The following is a 24,123-nucleotide window of genomic DNA, read 5'->3' on the forward strand; positions in this document are numbered from 1 at the left end:
ACTAGCAGTGTGTTTTGCACTAGTATGACTCCAGGTTTAAAGAGCCTTCCAATAAAAACTCCAATGAGTACTAATAATCAAAGATAGGAAACATAATTCATATGCTGTGAATGGCCAACTATGTTACAAAGTCAAAGGAGGAACCACATCAGCAGTGGCACTTTAATAAGACAATACCGAGGGTTTACTTTTAACTTGTTTGAGGGCAAAACACAAAAAAGTGCTGTTTTTATGCAGTTGCTGGTTTTGCAGATTTTGGCCACACTGTTAGGATTCTTGCTTGATGCTGTTTGGTTTAACAGCATTTGCAACACCACATTTTATGGTCCTAAAATAGTTTATTATCAGTATTGCATGCCTATAAAAAAGAAAGAGAGACAGGAGGGGGAGGATATAAAAGAAACATATCAGAAGGAGTGAGTCTATTCCTGGAGCTGCACTCCGTCTCCTTCCAACAATGGGGTTTAACCTTATGACTGGCTATCAACTATCAAATGGAAATCCAGCTCTGAATTTAATTTCACTTTACCTAACAGCTAAACTCCTGTAGGCTCTGCCTGTTTTTCTAGTACTTTTTTTCGCTCTTTTTATTATCTGCAAATACTCGCTTTCAAATCTAAAAGCCAGATTGCTGCAGAAATTAAAAACAAAACTATGGCAGCAGCAAAGAAAAAGAGGGAGGAGGAACAAAAGCGCCTGAGCTCTCTCTTTCATGCCTACGATGTGGATAATTCTGGGCGGATTGAAAAAAATGAATTCAACACCATTTGCCAAGAACTCCACGTCTCGTCCCAGGAAGCAGAAGGCATTTTCAATCGCCTGGATGTCGACAAGGATGGCACGGTGACCTTAGAGGAGTTCCTTAGTGGCTTCAAAGAACAGCACCAGGAGGAAGAAGATGATGCTGAAGAAGACACAGACTCCTCAGCTTGGAATAAAAAAGAGCAGGTCCTGTCCAGGTGAGAGGTGAAAAGGCCTGAGTGCTCTGAGTGTAGCTAACAGCAACTTGTCATAGCAAAATGTGTAAAATATGCTTTTGCCTGCATGGGGCGGTCTTCTTTAATGGTAGAGTAGGATTTATGAAAGGTTTGAATCCAACTATTCTTGTGGGTACAGATCGTGTAGTTTAGGATAACAGAAACTGATACTTTGACCTGACAGGAAGCTGAATATGAAGATAAATTAGATGACAATTTATTTATGAAAATGTGGACCAAGCATTGCTGACATGTCCTTAAACAGGAAGCATAACCAATAATCTGGTTCATTAACCTGATTTTTACTGAAGAACAAAGTGTGATGTACTAATCTAGATTTTTTGTGTGTTAAACAAAATTTAACAATATCACAGCTGTCACATTTTGTAAGATATGCGATTGAGGTATCTGGTTTGCAGAGCAGTCTGTAAAATCAGGTCAGTGGGCATCCAGCTGGAGGATTGCTGCTTAACCTGCCATAGGCAGTAAAAACTGAACAATGTGCTTGGTGACTTCATTGTATTCCACGTACTGCACGCAAATTTGAGCTTTTTTGTCAATGGATCCTAATGTTTTTCACACAAGGAAACCATCCTTAGATAACAAGAGTAGGTTGGGCTGTGTTACCATGGCAGAGCAGGAAAATCAGGCAAATGTGCCAGTGTGCCAAAAAGTGATGAAGATGATGAACAAATAAAGTAATTTTGATGTAGAAACAGCATTTCAATCACAAGGTAGAAGGTGCAATTACTTTTTAGCAATCTGAAAGCTACATGTGAGGTTTCTTTAACCTGTTGTAAATGATTACTTTATAAGACAAGGACGTCAGGCTCATTATGATACCTGTTAGTGTAACATTAGAGTATTTTAGTATGTTTTTGTTCATTTTTGTGTATTTTCCCATATAAACTGCAGTGGAAATGGGAAATTGCAGCAATGAGAATACTTACAAAGACTAGAGAGAACATATTTCTTCCATGTTGGTGTGTGTTCATTAATTCCATGTTAAATCCAGAATTTAATTTAAAATCCTTCCCATCTCATGCAAAATCTTAAAATATTAGGAGCCATCTCATCTTAAAGACCTCATAGTACCATATCAAACAGGTAGAGCACTTCGCTCTCAGACTGCTGGTTTACCTGTGGATCCTTGGATATTTCAAAGTAGAAGCAGGGAGGCAGGGTGTTGAGCTTCCAGGCCCCTCTTCTGTGGAACCAGCTCCCAGTTTGGATTCGGGAGACAGACACCCTCTCTGCTTTTAAGATTCGGCTTAAAACATTCCTATTTGATAAAGCACATAGTTATGGTTAGATCAGGTGACCCTGCATCCCCCTTTAGTTATATTGCAGTAGGCTTAGGCTGTTGGGGGCTTTCCATGATGCACTGAGTGTTTCTTGCTCACTCACTTTTTTCACTCTCTACATGTTTAGTCGTTACAAATCACTGCCTCTCTTCCACAGAATGTTTTTTGTCCTGTCTTCCTCCCCTCACCCAGGCAGATAGCCGCCCCTCCCTGAGCCTGGTTCTGCAGGAGGTCTCCTCCTATTAAACAGGAGTTTTTCCTTGCCACTGCCATCAAGTGTTTGCTCATAGGTGATCATGAGCAAACACTTGATGTTGAGGTTTTCTCTGTTTTCTCCATGTTTTTGTAGGGTCCTTATCTCACAATATAAAGTGCCTTGAGGCAACTGTTTTAGTGATTTGAAACCATATAAATAAAACTGATTTGAATTTGAAAGGTCCTCAGTATGATATAAACGTAAAGTCTACTATCAAACAGTTAATATTATTGTGTTGAAACAGATAAATAAATTAATATTTATGTATACATGGTTTTTTTTTTAATATTCGCCTCTATTTAATGTGATTAATAGTCAAATAATAATTTGGGCCTGGAAAAAATGGAAATCTAGACTACGTGTGTGTCAGTCTGTTCTTCCCTCAGTTACAGAAACTTCAGTTTATTCAGCTAGAACGATAATAGGCTTTCGCCACAGAGCCACTTTCATTTGGCCTGAAGCCCAGAGGTCTATTGTTAGGAATAGAGAGGGGAGTGATCACACTGGCAGGTAGCGATGGCAGGCGCGTTACCTGAGGCAGTGAGACACAGCAGCTTTTTCCGTCCAGCTGGCCATTGGCTACAACAATCTGTAACATCTCGCGTGAAGGCTACGCGGGAGCAAATGCTTTTATTTTAATGATAGTTTGGATTGTTTAAAATGGATTTCTTTGATCAAAACTTTTGTAAGGGCACACCAGCTGTGGTAATGTTTGGATAGGAGCGGATTAACTCTGGAAGTTTGGAGTTTGGACTACTTTTGTTTTTTCCTGGTGTCCGGAAAGTAAAACGCTGGCGTTCCTGTAAGGTTTCAAGGTTTCGTCGTCTCGGTGGTAATTGTAATTTACCGAAACGCCTTCTTTTTTTTCTTTTTTTTTACCCCAGCCAGCCACAGCCCCCTATCAAGGGAATGAGCGCAGAGGAACAGGACCGGCTGCGGTCCCTCTTTCACACCTACGATGTGGACAACTCCGGGCAGATCGAACGAAACGAGTTTCTCACAATCTGCGCAGAGCTACAGGTGTCAGCAGCAGAGGCTGACCGAATATTTGACCAGCTGGACGTCGACAAGGACGGCACTGTCACCCTGCAAGAGTTCATCAGCGGATTTCACGACCGCTACGAGGCGGACATGGAGTCAGAAGGAGGCGACCCGTCTGCTGCTTGGGAAGACTTTGAGAGCAGACTGAACGAGCAGGCCAAGTTCATCCCCAGGTGAGAGTGCACAGCTGTTCTCTGGCCGGTAAGGGCGATGGGTACAGACGGGCGGATGTGTTTAAAATATGGAAATGTTCAGGAGATATGAGTGCGTTCAACAGTGAGCGCAGTGTGCGTAAATGTGATAGTGACAATTAATCTTCACAGGGAAAATAGCACCTCTGAAATAAAGCACACATCTAATTTAAAAAGGTGAACTCTGGGAAAGATCCAGAGCACATTTCAAAGTTTGCTGCTACAAAACGACGAATCCATTTCCATCCATGACTAAAATCATTATTAATAATATGAAAATGAGAGTGCGCCTGTGTGAAAATCTCTGGATGTTCACGTTTCATGTAAGCTAAAGACAGGCATTAATGGTGACCCCCCTCACACACACAGGTGTATGGGAAGGCGCAAGCTGTGCAAATCACTCATGCTCTAACATAAAAGCAGACAAAGGGAGCAAACTCCAAACCATGTTTAACAATTGTGCCATTAATCCATAAATCAAAGTAATTCCTAACAAAAATTCAAAGTTAAAATGCTCTGTTATGATTGTTTAATTTATCTTCAGTTATAGTTTGTCTTGGCAGCCGGGGGTCAGTCCGCCAGGGCCTCCGCTCCTGGCCGCCACCCGGCACACAATGCACCAGACCCCTATGGCGCCTCCTGCGGGTGGTGGGCCTGCGGTAGCCTGGGTTAGTTGTAACATATCCTGGGGTGAAATGTAACACAATGAAATAAGGGTACTGACAAAACATTAACATGTAATCTTTTTTATTCAACACACGAATGCACTTAAAGCCATTTATGTAGCTATGTGTGTGTGTGACAGAATGCAGAAATCTAGCTTTTGAACATATACCAACCCCCCAAAAAAGACAAATTATGGAATTTTCTGCAACTGAATATTTCATTAATTTTGGTTGGTCTTCCTTGAGTTTGGCCTCATTGGATCAGTGGGCATTATAACCTACAACTCTTGCACCAACTTTTGAACATAACAATGAAGCTGAAAAAATGTAGTTGTTCACCAGCATCGCAATTCCATTACTTTTTATCATGGCTTACCTTTGTGTGGTTTGCAAAGTGCCTCAGAAAGATGAGGAAATCTGTTTCTTGCACCCATCCTGATTTATTTCCACTACCAGTACTTCCTACTGGTCCATCTCTGACACAGTGGTCTGCATAATGTATGTGTGGGAACACAAACAGTGGAGGAATTGTGTTGCCAATGGCATTAACCGCATATACAAAGGCGACCAGTGAACCTCTCTCTGCTGATGTCGTTGCCCCAACTTGTTTAATATAAGTTAAAGTAATAGTGTGGTAAGTTTTAACATCTGCATTATTGTTACAACTAACCCAGACTGTTGCTGTTACAACTGACCCAGACTCCTATAGCCACGAACTAGCTAACATTACAGCCAACGGCTAAAACATTAGCACTAAAGACCTACACAGAATATATCCCCATAGACATACAAATAACATAATTTAAGTTTGATGAGTTTAACTGCAAAGCAGATAATGCTATTACAAATTGAAATAAAGTAGAAAAACTTACTTTTTGGCATACAAATTACTTTTTTTCGTGTTAAATTGTCTGTGTTTGACAAAATGTGCTGATTTTTCACATGTGATAGCAGAACTGAATTGGGCATGCACAGGATGAATCACATCATTTGAAACTTAGCCCTGATTGGAGAAATTGGAAGTGTTACAACTGACCCACGTTACAACTATCCCCGGTCTCCCCTACAGCACTCTGCAAAGTCATTTCTCTTTTCTTTATATTTTGTTAGGAAAATGGAAAATGATTGGAAACATACATGGAAATATAGTATATAAGGGAAAAACAGAGTTGGTAGCATTCTTATGAGTTGATATTTCCTTTATTCTTTAACACCGTCTCATTCTCTAATGTTCAGCAATAGTTCCAGGCTTCTTGAAGGACATATGAAGCTCTTCTTTGGATGTTGGCTGCCTTTTGTTCGATTATCTGTCTAGATGATCCCACACTGCTTGAATAATATTGAGATTCGGGCTCTGAGGAGGCCGGTCCATCACTGACTGTGTTCCACTGTGTTTTTTCTATCTGAATATGCTTTTACTGCTCTGGAAGTGTGTTTGGGAGCATTGTCATGCTGAAACATGAAGCCACTCCCCCAAACCATGACGGAGCCTTCTCTGTGTTTTACAGATGACTGTAGACTCTGACTGTTGTACTTCTCTCCTGATCTCCATCGTGCACACTGACTATGATTGAAACCAAACATTTAAAATTTGGATTCATAAGACATGGTGCAACTGATTCAGTCCAGTTCAGCTTTTTCTCTCCGTTTCTCTTTATGTTTTGCATTTTTGTAGATTCAGCTAAGGAAATGAGAATAAATGATGTGTTTTTGTAACAAGCTGCTAGTAACAAAGTGCCTAAAATACAGTTTAAAACTGATTATTTCCTAAGTGGTTTGTTATGTGTATGTGGCTCATCCTGTGAGTTAGGTGCATTTTTTATGCTTGAATTATTCATAAATCAGTATTAACCCTTTACAGCCGATCGGAGCGGGCACGCTCTGTTTTGCGTAACTATTTTTAAATCCCGGTAGCTCTGCAACCAAGTAAGCTAGCGCAATAATTTTTTTTGCATATGAAACTGGAGGAGTTGTACTTACATCTTATGCCATCAGCTTGTCCTAGGTCACAGTTTCCTTCCACATAAAGCTTTGCAAAAACTGCATAAAAATCACTTGCAGCAACAAAAACATGATATTCCAGAAACACGCTTCGCCGATCCATCAGCTGTTTGTAACACTTCCTACGTCCATCAGCGCGAACTATCACATGACCGCATGACCTGCCCGAAACCGGAAGTGACGTCATTTTGCGGAAATGTAGTTTTTTACGAATGGGGCCTTATGAGCTTGTGTTTTACTTGTTATGTGTTTTAAAAAGTTATGTTTGACTTTATGACTTTCTGTATCGTTTCTGGGATGCTTAAGACTCATATTGCACTGCTGGAAGTAGTTTATTTTGATGCATATGCTGTTATTTTGCAAATTTGCACTATAATATTTATTTTCGTTTTTCCTGCAGTATATAAAAATTGGTGTATTTCAAAAATAAAACTATGAAGACACTCAAAATAAATTTCCTGTGGTGGGAAACTAGTTTGTGTAACTTTTTTGTATTTACAGTTTTGAGGGATAAGACTCTTAAATTTCTCTAACTAGAAATATATGTTAAAAAAACAAAAACGATTTTCAATTTTTTTGTAGTTTATTGCACTTTTTTGCAATTTATGTAATTACTATGCACCTAATGCAGACATATTATTAAAGTTTGGGCTATAATGGTTGTATTGATGTATAGCAACTTGAAATGCTCCCAAAAATGGCTCCACAGCATGTAAAAATATAATATAAGCTCTGGCGAACTTGGTTCTATGGTAGGTCTTAAAGGGTTAAGTGATAAAAACAGTTCTCTGAAAATGATCACATCCAATGACTGGGCTCGATAATGCTTACTCGCTTTACACACACTGTAGACCTATCCACGTGCATGTGGCCACTGGCCTTACATGGGACTTTTGCTCATGCTGTTGTGTTGCGGCATCAGGACATTGATTGTCACGGTGGTGCCGTCGGATAAATGCACTCTTTCATCTTCAAGCATTTATAGTCACTGTTACATCAGTCAGCTGAGGGAGGATAGTTTGGAAAACCCAGTACACGCTTCACTTCAGACAGATGTCTGTTTTCAGGAGTTGAAAAGATATTTTGTGTGAGAACAAGAAGACAAGTCAAGAGCAAAAAATCAATTTCTTCCTTCTTTATGCTTGAGACTGATCTAATGAGTTATGAACTTTGTTCAGTCTCTCAGCTGATGGAGACCGAGCCTGGAAAGATGGTTTGACCTATAAAAGGCTTTCACTGCTCGGTTTTCAAGAATTTTCTTCTAGGGGGGTCAAATGTCTCTACTCTGCATTTGTTGACATGATCAACTGTTTACAAAAATTGTGTTTGAACACAAATTTCATATATAAATACAAAATTTTACAGGGTTTAATTTGGGTCTCTTCATTTGATTTCATTCTTTCGGCTTTTGCGTTTCTGAGTTCGGGTTTAACACACACCAGGAAAGCTATTTTGTTTTCAGGGTAAATAAACGACAGGTTGTGTCACTGGGAAGCAAAGTGACATACATGAAAAGAAGCATTCATTAAAAATCAGTCTTTAAAATTAGAAGAGTTATTCCAACATCAGATATTACTTAAACTGACACACAAATCGTTTTGTTTTCTACTTGCTAAATAATCTTTAAAGGCTCAACAAAAATGTAGATTTGCTAAATATCTCAATTATGTTAATTGCTGTTAGGGTGGAGCGGTAGATAGAACAAACTTTATAGCAAACTTTCTACCAAGCTGATGAAATACTTTCTTCAGCCACTCAGAATAAAGTAGAACAGTTTGTCTACCTGTCAAAGGAGTGTTGACTTAAGGCATTCTCAATATTGTTTATTTAGTGTTTATTTTGTTTAATATTAGTGTAATTAAAGCTGTACTACACCCTGACTCATTTGTTACACTCCATTTTTCATATCGTAACATCAGTCTTGTTAGCAGATCAAATGAAAATCAGAACTCCAAATGCACAATTGCGAGGAAAACATCAGGATTTTTATCATTTGAAACATTTTCCCACAGTTAAAGACTTTTAACCCTGTTATTGTAATCCAGTGTTACCTACAAGAAATAATCTGTTGTCTGCCATTTATCTAATTAATAATAAAAAGGTACATTTTTTGTGTGTCCACACCGCCATTGTTATTAAGAATATAAAACAAATACTCAAAAAATATTCAATAAATAATTAAACCTCTTGTGAATTTGTTGGATAATGTCTGTTTTTAGAGCATATTCAGCTGAGTCCGAACAAAGACAGAATTGTTTGTTATTTTATCTGTGTGTACCCTACAGCGGATTTTAAATAGACATTCAAGACGTGAGTGAAGTGCATTTTCAGCTTTAAATATAACCCTATAATGACCTTTGTATCATATTTGACGCATGAGTTTCTGAGACCTCGTTCTCATCAACATCATCAGCACTTGCCATAATTTCAAAATGTTATGGACAAAACTCCTTTTTTTTGTCTAAAATTAACACTGTTGTTAACATAAAGTTGCCAAACACACCCAATGTATGAAATGCCATACAAACAATATATAATTCATATATCATAAAAATATATCATACACAACATGATATAGCAAAAAAATGTTTGTGGATTTTGTTATAAGTTTGTTATAAGTTCTAAAAAATCAGAATTTTCTGGCTATTTTTTGATTAGTTGGGTCTTACAGGGTTAAGGGGATTTAAAAAAAACTTTTACGAACTGTTTAGGAATTATAGACATTTTTTATACTACAACCAAGCCCAGATGAAAATCCATTGAAGTCAGTGACTGAGGTCTAAAGCTCATGGACATCACCAAATGCTGTGTTTCGTCCCTTGAGATGCTCCGCCGGGTTTTTACTGCAGACACCTTCAGCTGCTGCTTGTTTCTGGGTCTCTCTGCCTTTATTGTCTTATTTCATGACTGAAAGCGGCTCTACTAGGTTGTGATCAGGTGACTGACTTGGCCATTGAAGATTATGTCATTTCTTTAGCTTGAGAAACTCTCGGGTTGCTTTTGCAGTCTGCTTTGGGTCATTATCCATTTGCACTGTGAATTTACACTGTGCCTGATCAGTATTAGCAGAGAGTACAGCCCTGTATACTTCACAACTCATCCTGCTACTTCTATCAGGAGTCACATCATCAATAAACACTTGTGACCCAGTTCCAGTCACAGCCATACAAACCTTTCTCTTCCCATCATTTCGATACAAATTAACCTTAGTTTCATCTGTCCAAAACATGTTTCCATCACTGTATTTTATTGTGTTTTCTGGCTAAGGCTAATTTGGCCTTCATCTTCTTGAATCTAACCAGTGGTTTGCATTTTGTTGTAAACCCATGAAGATGTCTCTTGATTGTAGACTTTGACAATGATATGTCTTCCTCTTCAAGAGTTTATTCTTAACTTGGTTAGATGTTGTAAAGTTTTTTTTCTTAATCATCAAAATAATTCTGTCATCATGCACAGTGGTCAATTGCTTTTGAAGCTCTGAAAATGGGACACTGTGTATAAAAATGTTTATATTGTCTAAACAGTTACTGCCATCCTTTTGCAAAACCATTGAATTAAAGCAGGAAGGCTTCACTTCAATCGCATCTTGATTTTATTTTTTTTAATAAACAAAACTACAAAAATATTAATGAATCAAACCGTACAAACCAAAATTCTTTAATGTAACCCTCAATTTCTGCTAGCAAAAATTTGTTTGCAGCGAGCTAATTTATCTCCTGATTTTTCTCCAGGCGTGAGCAAGCAGCAACACTGTATCAGAACATCAGTCTGACTGAGCCCAGACTGATTCCTCAATTTGAGAAAGTCATCCTCAACTTCACCAAAGAGATCAAACAGCAGAACTCAGAGATGGAGAACTTGGCACTTGCCATCAAACGGTGAGCATCATGCACACACACATATATGATCAGTCATTACCTGTGAACGATTAGCAGATGACCTGCTCTACATACTGAACTACAGCCACCCTAATGAGCATGTGGCAAAGATGTAGACAGGACGAGTATGAACCACAGGAGAGAGACTTGAGCAACCAGATCATAAGTAAAACATATAACTACCAGTGCATCAATGTAGACTGAACCTCTTAGTTTGACCTGTTGATGTCAGACATGACATCATCAGTACTTTAAAAATCAGGAAACTCTGGTTGGGCCTTTCCCTACACCTGACGTACACGAAGGCTGAGAACAGTCGATGTAAGTATGCACAAAGGAGTTAATTCTGCAGCCTAAAAAATACAAAGCAACCTGTGACAGAGTCTTTGCTTTAATGTGCTGAATGTTTGATTTTGATGGCAACATAAAGCTTACACAAACAAACCCAGGGTAGTAGGTGCAGCAATATTACTTTGACAATAGCAAATCATAGCAAATAAACATAGGTAGAGAATAATGTGCTTAATGTGGAAAAAGTCAATACTTCTGAGACAAGTGGAGAGTATTCCAACTGCTCATCCACGTTGTCACAGTGGCTGTTATCGCAAAGTGGAAGAATAAAAGAACTACAGCAACTTGTTCCTAAATTAGCAAAACATTTTAATATTATGAGCGGGATTACTGAGTTGTGAGGGACATAAGTCTCTAATGCGCAGCTGACTCAGTAATTACCGCGTTATAAACCTCCTTTGGCATTTAACATCAGCACAAACACTGTTCTCAGGGAGCTTCATGTCATTGGTTTCCAAGGTCAAGAGCTAAATGCAAGCACAATGTCAGGTATTGGATGGATCGGTGCAAAGCATGCCAATGCTTATAGGAGCAGTGGAAGTAAAAGTCAAGCTCACGTTTCCCTGTCTGGCAGTCTGATGGACAAGTTTGAGTCTGGCCAGTGCCAGGAGAACCCGAGTTGTGTGCCAGCAGTGAAGTTTGGGGGAGTAGGGATAACAGGAAAGAAGAGTGTGAGTCAGGCCCTCTCGTCTAACATCAGTATCTGGCTTCAAAAATGTTCTTATGTATGATTGGACAAAAGTAGCATGACTGTTTGACACTGATAGTCAAGCTTGTTTTCTAAGAAATTACAAATGTTTTGTGTCAATCCAAATGTCAGGCGAACAATAAATACTGTCACAAATCAGAAAGTTAAGTTAGCGTCAGCTGCCTGGATCACATGGATAGAAATATCTGGAGTCTAGTGAGGTGATCTTATTACTGTGTTACAGAGCGCAGGACCAAGCATCAATGCAGCTCAGTGAAATGGAGGAAGAAATGGACCAACGCATTCAAGCTACCGAGAGAAAAACACGTGAGCAGGTGGGACCAATACCTAGCCCACACGACACACATATGAGACCCTCCACTGCAGACCCGTGACTTTGTGTTTTTACACTGTTTGCTTTTTTTCGGCTAGTTGCTATGATGCGTTTCTTTCCCTGGAGTTTGTGTAGGCAAAGTGATAAGCAGGGCGCGTTTGTTCAGCTCTTCCCTCATGTCAAACAAACATACGCAGCCGTGTAGCAGCTTACTGATCCCAATTCAGACACGCCTGCTGCTCTCACAACTCTGTGGATATAAAACAGCAGATAACTCGAGGTGCTGGGGCATGTTTTATCCTCTATTCTAAAATGATAAGGCTGTATGTGTTGGTGGTGATAAGGATGGTGGTGTGTGGATGAAGATGATAATCTATAAAGAGCCAGGTCAGCTACATCAGCATGTGGCTGACCTGAACTTTGAATTGTTTAACCTGCTTTTTATTGACTGATGAAGTTAAATCTCTATGAATTCTGTCTGTTTGTCAAACGTATCCACATCCACAGCTAGAGTAGGCAAATTTGTTATTACAGCAGCTTTTTAATGCCTAAATTTAGGTCTGTTTATGTCTTAATATATCGTCTATGAATTAAAAGCCCCCAGATTTGGAGCCTCATGAAAGCGGCAGATATTTCCCAAAATCCAGCAGAACACATAATCAGTGTTTTGTGGAAAATGATAAGCTTTGATAACAGCATTTAGCTTTCCATAACATGAAATAAAATGCAATAAAAGGAAGAAAAGCTGACAAAGACTGGCAGAAACATAAAGCATCACTTGTTATATCAGGAAACAAACCATTGAATTTATTTAAACATGTTGATTTTATCTGTGGTCCTGACGTTTCTTTAAAAGCTGTGAATATAAACTCTGTTTTATCACTGTGCCTAAAGTTATGTAAGTGTTCTCCATTGACTCAGCTGACTCGGGCTCTACTGTTTGTTTTGTCTAAGAAAAGCACACAAAATTAGAGGGCGGTCACCTGTATCCTCTCACACCATGATATTCACACTGTCATATCCTGGCACCTGTAACGGAGGAATTTATTTTGGAAATTGTACATTAAAAAAAAGTTTTTGATTCCTCAGACCCTTCATCAAGGGGTTTAAAATCCACTTTAAAATGGCTTTATGCAGAGTAAGAAGCAAAAGCCAATCACACACATACACAAACACACAAATCATACAGTAAACTGCCTTTCTGATGCAACTGATTGATATATTTTCTGTTTGGGGGGGTTTGTATTTGTGCTTTTGCAGGAGAAGAAGCGAGCAGAGGCTTCGCTGAGTGAATTACGAAGAAGTTATGAAACTGAAGTGTGTGAGCTGCAGTGTAAGATCCAGAGGATGCAGATGGTACATTTTTAACTTGTCTGACTGAGTTCTGGTTTTTTACAACACAATTGCTGTAGTGGTGGTTTTAAACATATTTATATGATACTGACACGATAAGGATTTTACGCTCGAAACAAATCTAGATCCAAAATGCTGACTTTAACTCATTTTAATTATATTAGTACATTATTAGTAAATATATTAGTACAATGTAAAATGTTAACTTTAATGGAATCGGGTTTAAAATTGATTGGTATACCATTCAATTTATACCACATTTTTCTTAATGATTAATTAATTGAGTAAATAAACCTTTGATTTTATATATCTCGTGTTTATTGAGGATGAAGAATAATTTTCTGGGTCCATTTCAGAACTTAACATCTTTGAAAGCAGGAAGCAGCTTCACAGAGTCCATTAAATCTCAGCTGGACCTCTTTAACTGAAACTTCACAGTAAATATTTGGATAAGAAAAATCTACTATTGCTTCTCAATCTGACTGAGGTCCTTCTTACTGAAGATTTCAAGTCAGCTGTTTACAAGGGAAGTGATTTCATACAATCTTGAAGAGCAGATCAAGCATGCAGAGAAGCAAGTTATTGTGTTGGGTTGGTCTTAATGAAGACATCTGTGTATGTGTCCAAGCATTTGCATCAGGTCTGAGAACATGCACGGAAAAAAGCATCCCGAAAGTCATCAGGTTAAAATGTTTAAATAGTACAAATTTAGCCGTTTTATGAAACTTTTTTTCCCCACTCCTCTGAAACTGATTTGTAAGAGCTGTTTATTTTTATTTTTTTGAACCAATTAGAATCGACATTTCTGGATGCATGTACAAGTAAAAGTAGCCCACAAGAGTGAGTAGGTCGAATAATCTTTATCCTATACATTTCAACTTTACCAGATAGAGGAGAAGTACAAGAACATCACAGTGAAAGACGAGAGCCCGGCCTTGAAGAAGAAGATCAATGAGCTAACACTGGTGAGAGTGAATGTATTTGAACTCATTTATACAGTCATTATGCTTCCTGCTTACAACACACAGCTGTAATCTTCTGTTTTGCTGCTTGTCTGTGCGTCTGCAGGAGAACCAGCGGTTAAAGCAGGAGCTGCTGAGGTCTCAGACCAAAGTCGCCTGCCTGCAGAGTGAGATGGACTCGCTGAAGACCGAGCTAACCGATCAAAGCATCAACTCCGAGCGGTAAATCGGTTTGGCTGCTTTTGTTAAATAATTTAAACCCTCGGTACAGATTTTGACGTGTGGTCCGTGGAGTTAAAGTTGAGCACCACATCTAATTAGCCACATGTTATTTATTCTTTTTACTTTTTTACATCGATGATTAAAAAAGAAACAAAAAAAAGAAAAAAAAGATTTGTACTTCACATCATTTAGCTCTCTCTAAACACATACAGTTTCACTGCACACCATGAAAGTCTAAACCTCCATTATTGATGAAAAGAAGTTGCAGAACAGGTTTGTATTTCCACCTTTTTCTTTCCTTGTTTAAAGATTAATGAGAACTTGAGAAAAATAAATATTTACACTTGTAAAACCACTGAATACACTTCATACCAGCTAAATGTACTGACTCTAGAAGAATCCAGAATACCTTATCACACGACCCCACCCCTGAGCCGAGTAACAGAGACAGACGACAGAGGCACAACCTCTCCTGGTTGTCTGTCTGCATGTTGGCTCCTGAGAATTTTATTGTGTTGTCACAGCTGAAACAGGATATCCTGGAGTGCCTTCACACGTACAATAACATCTTTGGGAGCGTTACCTAGTAACAGACGCAACAGAGACAAAGGGAGGAGAAAACCCCGCCTGCTTCTGACTCATTGGGTTGACACTTTTGTTCCTCCATCTCTGAGGAGTCTCGCGTGTCTTTCAGTAACTTTGCACAACTGTGACAGACGTGTAAAAAAGGAGAAGACTGTATAAAAATATCAGCCATTATTTAATGGGGAAACTATGATGATTTTATTGAAAATATATAATAGAATTGCGCTGGAGAGATTATATCTCTCGGCTGGCCTGGGAACGCCTTGGTATTCCCCCGGATAAGCTGGAGGAGGTGGCTGGGGAGAGGGAGGTCTGGGCCTCTTTGCTTAGGCTGCTGCCCCCGCGACCCGGCCCCGGACAAAGCGGATGAAGATGGATGGATGGATGGATATATAATAGATTCAAGATTGATGTTTTTACCTACTATGTTTTTACATATCACAATAAGAAAAAACTTCCCAATAAACCATTTAGCAGGGGAAAAAGAAAAAGCAGAACAGAGGAGGGATCCCTCTTCCAGATGTTTATATTTTACATTACCTACCTTCAGACAGCAGATTGTAAATAAAAGAAAACCATAGTGCTAAAGCCAGTTTTCTGTATCAGGCTGTATGCAATTTTTGTTTACTATTGGAATCACCTCACTTCTGAAGCAGCCTCCAGTGGCCACTAGAGATACGGCATATAACCCATGTTGGTTATATTTTGCAGCAGCTGCTGTTTGACTGAAGATCCTAAATTTATTTTAAAGTATTGCATCTTTAGTTTACTTTGGTTGCTTCCCCTTCTGGTTTAACAATATAAGAATTAGTCAAAATTAAGACTTTGTAGAATTTATCATTTGAAAGTGTCATGTAATTAATATCCATAGTATCCTTATTTTCTCATTATATTGTTTTATGTACTTTAATCATGAAGGTTTGTAAAGCAAGGCCACTTTTGACTCATAAACTAAGTGCTCAGCCAGACTGAAAAACAGGACGTTTTAGTGCACAGGCATATTAATAGATAAGACACAGAAAAGAGGAACTTTATAACCAATGTTTGAAACTGTGTGACGTGTAAAGTACCAAAATAACACCTATATGAGGCACAGTTTATGATTCTAATGTTCGAGATCCTGCAACTGGCGTTTGGGCTGTGCAGGGGGTCTCTCTCTTTCGGAAGATGATTGAATAAGAAGAAATATAAATGTTTTAACACACTATGAGTCGGTGTTCTCTCTCTAATAAAAGTAATCCGTACATTTAAGGAGTTTGTGTTGTTTAAGCTTTGTGTAGAAACTGAGGCCCTAAACAGCGATGAACATACAAAAATATGTAACACTTTAGATATGTTTTTTTTTTAAATTGATAGATAAATATATGCTTGTGTTCAGATTTAGTAACATTTGGCTCCACAATGTAGTGGTTTACACATTCACCTTAAAAGAAGGAAGGAGGCTTTCTGGTGTAAAGCTTTTCTTTAGATTCACTAACTGTGTCTCTGTCTGTCTCTGTTTTCCTTCAGAGACGAGGAGCTCATGAAACACTTCTCTGATGAACGAGACATCCTGGAGAATCAGATTGAGATTCTACAGTAAGCCAGATAATAACACACACACACACACCTGCTGAAACAGATTTTACAAGGTTGCCTACATTTAAAATGTCTTTTCTCTGTGTGTGTGTGTGTGTGTGTGTGTGTGTGTGCGCGCGTGCAGGACAGCCAACAGGAAGCTCCATGACGGCAATGATGGCCTGAGAGCAGCTCTGGAGAGGATAACGAGGGTAAATCTTAACACTTAACAAAGTTACTTCATTCACAAAATAAATAAAGACATTTTAAATGTCTTCAGTTAGCACATTTTCGTATCTTAGTTTGATTTGATCCACTCATTTGATTGGACTGCAGCCTATTTTTAAAAAGTAATTAGTCTTTAAATAAATTTATCCTAAAAGCTCATATGTGCAAAATGTTATTTCATTAATTTAACTTATCAGTAATTTGAAAAAAAAAATTTTCTGGGAATTATTTCATCATTTAGGCTCTAAGGGGTCATTAAAAACTATGCACTGCCTTACAACATAACATCATTCACATCTAAGATTATAACAATACATTTTATAGTTTATTTTTGTTTCTTGTGTGTAGCAGTCTAACGGAGGATCACCAGGAGAATTTAAGGAAAGAAGCAGAAGTAAAAGCATCTGCTACACATCACCATATGCATTATTAGACAGGTACGGTCTACAAACAACACAGATGACAAAGAAGAGCATCTGTGCATTAAATGTACATTAATCATCTGTATATTCTCTGCACTGGCACACTAGAGCTGGTCTTACACCAAAAATGGAATTATTTTGTTTTCCTAAAAAACAATATATATATATTTAAACTGTTTTATTTTTATTTTTCAAATAAATGTTGAAGTTACTGTAGAGATTACTTGGCTCCGACAGAAGTTATCGGTGCATTCAGATGTTTTTGGAACTGACAAGGTTTCTTTTCCCAGAACATGTGACATTTTTATTTGTCTAGTAGATTTTGCTGCAAGTTATTTATTTAAGCCGCTGTGAGAAGCTGAACCATGAGATTCTGCAGTTATCCGGCATAAAGGTTTTGTTTTTGTACCATAAAGCAGCAAATTCAAGCCCAGTTTTGCACTAATAAGAACTTTTTGCATCTTAAAACGAGACAACAAAAGTATTTTCTTTTGACCAGTGAATACAATGTATGTGAGGATTAGTTTTGCCTCTCTGAAAAGTTAATTAAAAAACGATTCAGGTATGTAATTATTACAGTTTTAGCTTGTGGTTCTGCCTTTTGGCACTTTTACAGGCATTTAGGCAGAAGCAATATGAAAACAACATATATTGCACACAAGATCATGTACTTTATACAAAAACTACACATGCACATAACATTTTAAAATATTGTTTACAGGTTTTATATATAACTTAAAAATTGATCTATCATATGTTTTTAGTACTTTATTACTATTCATTAAAAACAACGTAGACTGTGTAAATGTTATTACAAAAGAGCGTATTAACCCAAAATAAGTCCAGGACATAAAAAAAAAAACCTCACATCTAGCTTCGCAGGTATTCCATCAAAAATCTTACAGGAAAACCAACAAAACTACTTTATGTGTGAAATGATCTATTACCTGAAGCACACACAGGAGGAGATTTTGTGTTTTTTTTTTTTATTGCCTTTCTCGTCCTCAGGTACTCCCAGCGCATGGACGAGTACCCTCTGTTCAGCCGCCGGCCCAGCGGTGACACCCTTGCCCTGGCCATGTGTGACCCTGGCCTGAGGCGCAGGCACAGCAGCGAGTGTGAGGAGGACAGCCTACCTGAGATCTACGTGGACAGTGGCCTGTCGACGCTCAGAGGCTCACATGGAGGCTATGACTCAGAGCATGAGGTCAAAGGTCAAGAAGAAGAGGACGAGAATCACAGTCCGGAGAAAAAAAAGGAGGACGACGATAACAACGACAGTGTAATCGGAGAACTCTCTGACACTGAGGTAAGACCATAATCATGTCTAGCTTATAGCTACATATTTGTTTTACCAAGTCTAAGACTTAATAACATAATAACTAACAGACACAACAGATGTAATAACTTGAAGAAGAAAGGAAGTGGGCTTATTCAAGTCTGTGGAGACGTTTCACCTCCAATCTAAGAGGTTTCTTCAGGTATAAAAGCAAAAGATGGAGAGTCCCAGGTATTTAACCCTTAGTGGGGGTGTTCCCCTTTGGAGGTGGTTCTTGGTCTGCTATTGATCGCGTGCGTCATCACATGAGCCATGCTGTGAAAAAAGGCATTACCATCACCGGGGGTTAAGGGTGAAGCCACTGTGAGGCCTCGCCCGACCCTATCATGTGACCTATTGAGGTCACCTACAACAACAGTGGAAAGACTTGAATGGGCGTTGAAGTGCCTGGAAACCGTTGCCAACCTTTGTTGCACACATAGTGTTCATGGCGATGGCCTCTTTTGCTCCTCCTTTAAAACATCTGTCTTCCCTCCAAAGAGCTTCCTTTTACCTTTTAGTGTAGATCTACACCTGAGTCTGTTCCTGTTGAGGTGCCTCTTCAATGTTGTGTCATGCATTTGTGGAGTGGCTGTTGGGTTTCTGCTGCATAGATCTCCAAGTACTCCTGCACTTTGATGTTTAGCTTGTGTTTGGGAGTTTTGATCTTGGGATGGACCCGTTTTTGCACCGTCACGCTTGAATAAGTTTCTCTGACTAACCTGTTTGAAAAGGGATGACCAAGTTGTTCCATAGGGCTGTTACCTATGATACCTATGCATACACCATTTTAATTCCCTCTTTTTCAAGCTCTTGAGACCACCATGACCTGGATGACTGAGAACCTACATAGACGATAATAATTAATGATTAAATACAAACTGGTATTTAAACACATAGAGAGTGAAAATAGCTAACTCCAGGGGGGAAAAGCGTATTCTTGCCTTGAATGCTTAACTATCTGCTACTTTGTGTCTATATCACAGCCAGCAGAGACACAGGATGGGGAATCAGCATTCGGATCAGACAGCAGCTCAGTTTTGGACTGGAAGCCATCTGAACCACCAGCTCCAACAACGAGAAAGGCCCTCAGTGCCATCAATGTTCAGGTGAGAGAGAAAATTATGAGAGGAGTCATAAAAGAGGGTTCTTTTATTTTGTAAGAAAGGTCAGAAAAACAGGATTATTGGGGTTATTGTTGAAATTTAAGTTACAGTCAGATTTCTGGAAAAAAATTTGTAATTATTTAGAGACCTTACCAGACTTTGTGACCCTTCGTCTCTTCCTAACATTTTGACACTGTAGAAAAAAAAAAGTATGAGAAGGTACATTTCGCTCTGTAGTAGCTATGGCTGTGGACTTATTATGTGTAAATCGTCGCTAGTAAGAGTTGAGGAAACTGCAAAATGATCATTGCTGATGATAAAGTGAATTCAACTTGAAGCAAATGTGCAGAAAAGTTTCCTGGAGAGCACTACCTTCCTGTCACCGCTACAGAAGAAGGACAAGGACAGCACTGACCTGGGCTACATGACGTCCGAGAAGGCTTACAGGATCGTGTTAGCTGGGGACGCTGCTGTGGGGAAATCCAGCTTCCTGCTTCGCCTCTGCAAGAATGAATTCAAAATGAACTCTAGTGCAACTCTGGGTGAGCTGGACACAAACTAAAAGCAAGCATTTTAATGTCATGTCCTCTTCTCTACAAGAAGCCTTGTAAATAAAAGCTTGGAGGAAGTTTCAGCTGACTGGTTAATGCTTAATTTTTGTAGACTGTGAAGTAAGATCATTAAAATAGTATAATGTAGTTATTCTGATCAGCTATTAAACACTTTCACTTGCTTCCTTCTTGACTGGCTCTTCTTTGTGTTTTCAGGAGTGGATTTCCAGATGAAAACACTAATCGTGGACGGAGAGCCCGTGCTGCTTCAGCTCTGGGATACGGCGGGGCAGGAGAGGTATGTGTTGGTGTGGATAGTACGTGTTGCTATTTCTTGACAATAAATAGCACTTCATTAGTGGAGTACATGAGGTTTGTAACTGTCTAGTTTGAGCCATCTCCTGTGCTATTTTCAGGTTTCGCAGTATTGCGAAGTCTTACTTCCGCCGGGCAGACGGTGTTTTGTTGCTGTACGACGTCACCTGCGAGAAGAGCTTCCTCAATATTAGAGAGTGGGTGGATATGATTGAGGTAAAGCAATACCGTCCACAGCTATACGGTTACCACCTGACACACTTTGAAGTGAGCTGTCCAGGCATCAGAAACATGTATAATATAGTCATATGGTTAAGTGTGTCCACTGTGACGCTGGCAGCATTTGTGTTATCAAAAGATATTTAAAGGTCACACTGATGATTCTGCTTGTTTTTCTTCATTTACATGCAGCCAATATGTAAGTGTTGGATAAGCATGCATTCAATATGATCTGGTGTTCTGTGTGTGTGTGTGTTGTATATTCGGCCAGTGGTGTTCAGAAGTTTGTGCTCAGTGTAAAACAAGTTCAGCACACCTTCCGTAACCTGTCACAAGAGATTTCAATATGATTATTATTATTGTTCATTGTTTTTCTTGGCAGGATGTGTCCCACGAGGACATTCCCATCATGCTTGTGGGTAATAAGTCTGATCTTAGACAAGATGGAATTGGCTGCGTTCCTGCCAGCTACGGGGAGAAACTTGCCATGGTAATTAAAAATAAAAAATTTTACCAAACATTTACATTTACAGTTACCTGTTACACATCCAACTTGGAGAGAAATTATTTAAACTGTAACCTGTAATTCGAGGAATGAATGGCAGTTAATAAAAATATTAAAACATTAAATGTTTTCTGTCTCTGACCAACAGACATACAACACTCTGTTCTGTGAAACTAGCGCCAAAGATGGATCCAACATCCTGGAGGCCGTGCTGCACCTGGCCAGGTGAGATTCACATACCATAGTGTTGATCAGTAACACATTAAGAACAACAAGTTTAAACGTCCACCAAGGGATACGTCATTGTATGATAACCATAAATACTGCTTGATCTTTTGTTTTACAAGTGAAACGCTTTCTGGCATTTAAAAGTAAAACTTTCTTTTTCTTTTTTCTTCCACATTCCCATCTTTCACCTGTTTACCCGTCTTACCTGTGTTTTTTTTCCACTCCACAGACAGGTAACAAAGTTCGCCAACTATGAAGAAAAAAGCAGTCGTCAGTCGCTGCCGATTTTAGACGCTCCCAGAAATCAGCCAAAATTCTCCTGCTGCACCTGATCAAACTCGTCCACACTGGACTTAATGTGGACTGTGCACATGCAAAAAGACATGAAAAGCAGAGCAGGAACAAATGATCAATGTGAATAACCGCAGCTGGATTAAGAGGGTGAAGTAAAGAAGTGGAGAGACGGGACATTACAAACATTTATTTGCTAAATCTTTTAACCGCTGGATCTTGGCTTAAACCTCTCGCCATGTCAAAGTTTTTTTTCATTATGTTATAACAAATTTGCCTTTTTCTGTTTGGTGTCATTTACACTGTTTGACTAATTGCACGTTAAAGCAGGTGACACAGGAGAAGCGAAAGGTAGCTGTGAGAGTAAAGTAGACTTTTAATGTGAGGTTTAAATCTGAGGCCAGGTGAGTGAGTATGGTTGTGATATTTATGTTGTTAAATATTTGCACATGGCAGAAAATAGAAAGCTAGTTTGGTTTATGTTCATGACAAGAAAGTACAGATCCTGATATACAGTGTTGCAAAACAGTTCCTGATTTTTTTTTTGTTTTGTTTTGTTTTGTTTTTTGGCATATTTGTCACACTTCAGTTCTTATATGATGATTTCATTTATTAAGGGGGGTAAAGCTGTTTAAATCCACCTGATAAAGTAATTCTTCTTAAATCTAGTCAATGTTAGTCACCCTCAGCACCTCAGCAGCAGAAATGGACAGTGAGTCTTTCACATCCCTGTGGAGGAATTTTAATTCACTCTTGTTTGCAGATTGGCTTTAATTCAGCCACATTGGAAGGTTTTTGAGCATGAATGGCTTGTTTAAGGTCTCAATCTGATTTAAGTCCAGACTTTGATTTGTTTTTAATCATTCAGTAGTGGACTGGCTGGTGTATTTGGGTCATTGTCCTGCTGCATCACCCAAATATGCTTGAGCTTCAGGGCAAGCTGTGTTAGTTGTATGCAGATGTGACAGGACTCAAACTCTCCAAGTTGTTAAACTTTTGGTTAATTTGAGACAAGCTTTTGTGTACTCTGCCATCGATGTCAGTTTTGCTCAGTTTCTTTCTCTTTGTTGCATATGAACACTGACCTTAACTGAGACAAGTGAGGCCTGCAGTTCTTGCTCTGTGTTCTTTTGTGACCTCCTGGATGAGTCATCGATGTGCTTTCGGAGTAATTTTTGCAGGCTGGCCACTCCTGGGAAGGATCATCACTGTTCCAAGTTTCCTCCATTCATGTATAATGGCTCTCACTGTGGTTCACTGGAGGCCCAAAGCCTTAGAAATGACTTCATAAGCCTTTCCAGACTGATCCATATCAATGACTTTGTCTCTCAGCCATTTCTTTTGATCATAGCACGATGTGTTGGGTTTTGAAATATTTTAGCCTTCTCCACTTTGTCAGACAGCTTCTGTGGTTAATCACAGAAACCGTTTACTATGATTTAACAACGGGAGCCAATTACTTTTCCACACTGGACCAAGTAGATTTTGATAGCTTTTTACCTTTAAGAAAAGATAAAAACATTTAAAAACCTCATTTTGTATTTAATCTGGTTATCTTCATCTACTATTAAAATTTATTTGATGATCTGAAACATTTAAATGTGACAAATATGCCAAAAAACTAAGACATCTAAAACTAAATGGGTTAATACTTTTTCATTGCACTGTAGCTTTGCTCACCACTGCAACAATCATGTAATTACATTTGCGCTCGGTTATTTTTCCTCTATGTACAGCTTGAAATGTTTGATGTTATTTATGTTTATGGTCATATCAGAATTTACCGCCATCACGTAGACACCAAGAATCACGGGAGAGCCTAAAGTGACAAAGGCTCGTTCTCTGTTCATCACGACAAACCCTGGTGCAATATCGCAACCTACCATGTTTATTATTATGATGCCACAGCAGTGTTACTTTTTCGTCTTTTCATTGAGGATAATTTTGTGTTGTAGAATTTATTATCTTGGGAAATGACCCGATAGTTTAGGTAAAACTTTAAATAACTAATTTATTACACAATGAGTAGGTAAACATGAAATACAGGGGGCAGAGAACAGAGTATGGCTTTAACTGTATAAAGTTGTAATCCTGGTGATTTGTTCCAACTCATTTTATGGATCTCTTTTATTAATATTAGAGAAAAAAACAGTTATATTATCTAACTGCTGAATAACTGTATCGGTGTCTGTAAGCTCGGAAATAAAATCACTGGTTGGAGCTGGAGAGGCAGTTTTTCTTCTTCAGTTATTTCACTGGTACAAAAATATGTAAAAAAGTAAATGTTACACATGTGAAGAACAGTTTCATTGTTATCGCCTGTTGCATATCATGCCTTGGAAAAAAGAAAAGCATTAAAATGAGCTTTAGAAATTTTCAGCTCTAGTAGTAGTAGTTTGAATACTGAACTCAGTCCAAGACATGGTATTAAGTAGATAATCAATTAAAAAGATTACAACAACAGACACACAGTGAAGAGGTCCAGTTTCATGAGAGGAGGAGACCTAAAAGTTTCAGCTGTGCAGGTCTGTCATTCACATGGCCACACCGTTCGAACTATAACTGAGTTATCCAG

At 38.7% G+C, this 24,123-nt stretch overlaps 1 protein-coding gene across 2 annotated transcripts; it reads left to right on the top strand.

The window, feature by feature from the left end:
• The first annotated feature begins 445 nt into the window (after positions 1-445).
• rasef (RAS and EF-hand domain containing) lies at positions 446-23,767 on the top strand. Of its 2 annotated transcripts, none has more exons than XM_085294635.1 (18): positions 446-959; positions 3,422-3,751; positions 10,167-10,313; positions 11,597-11,687; positions 12,947-13,042; positions 13,927-14,004; positions 14,108-14,223; positions 16,318-16,386; positions 16,511-16,577; positions 16,942-17,030; positions 18,024-18,324; positions 19,320-19,442; positions 19,789-19,981; positions 20,207-20,288; positions 20,407-20,521; positions 20,907-21,014; positions 21,178-21,254; positions 21,487-23,767. In XM_085294635.1, the coding sequence occupies exons 1-18, from the start codon at positions 655-657 to the stop codon at positions 21,587-21,589; spliced, it is 2,490 nt and encodes an 829-aa protein (XP_085150761.1). In that variant the 5' UTR covers positions 446-654; the 3' UTR covers positions 21,590-23,767. The 2 variants fall into 2 exon arrangements, with proteins under 2 accessions (XP_085150761.1, XP_085150763.1); XM_085294637.1 differs by having other exon boundaries at positions 19,831-19,981.
• Positions 23,768-24,123: the final 356 nt, after the last annotated feature.

Source organism: Mchenga conophoros, linkage group LG12, assembly GCF_057382185.1.
Source record: "Mchenga conophoros isolate Kocher_MC1m ecotype Shallow Benthic linkage group LG12, M_conophoros_male_GT1.1, whole genome shotgun sequence".
Classification (NCBI taxonomy): domain Eukaryota; kingdom Metazoa; phylum Chordata; class Actinopteri; order Cichliformes; family Cichlidae; genus Mchenga; species Mchenga conophoros.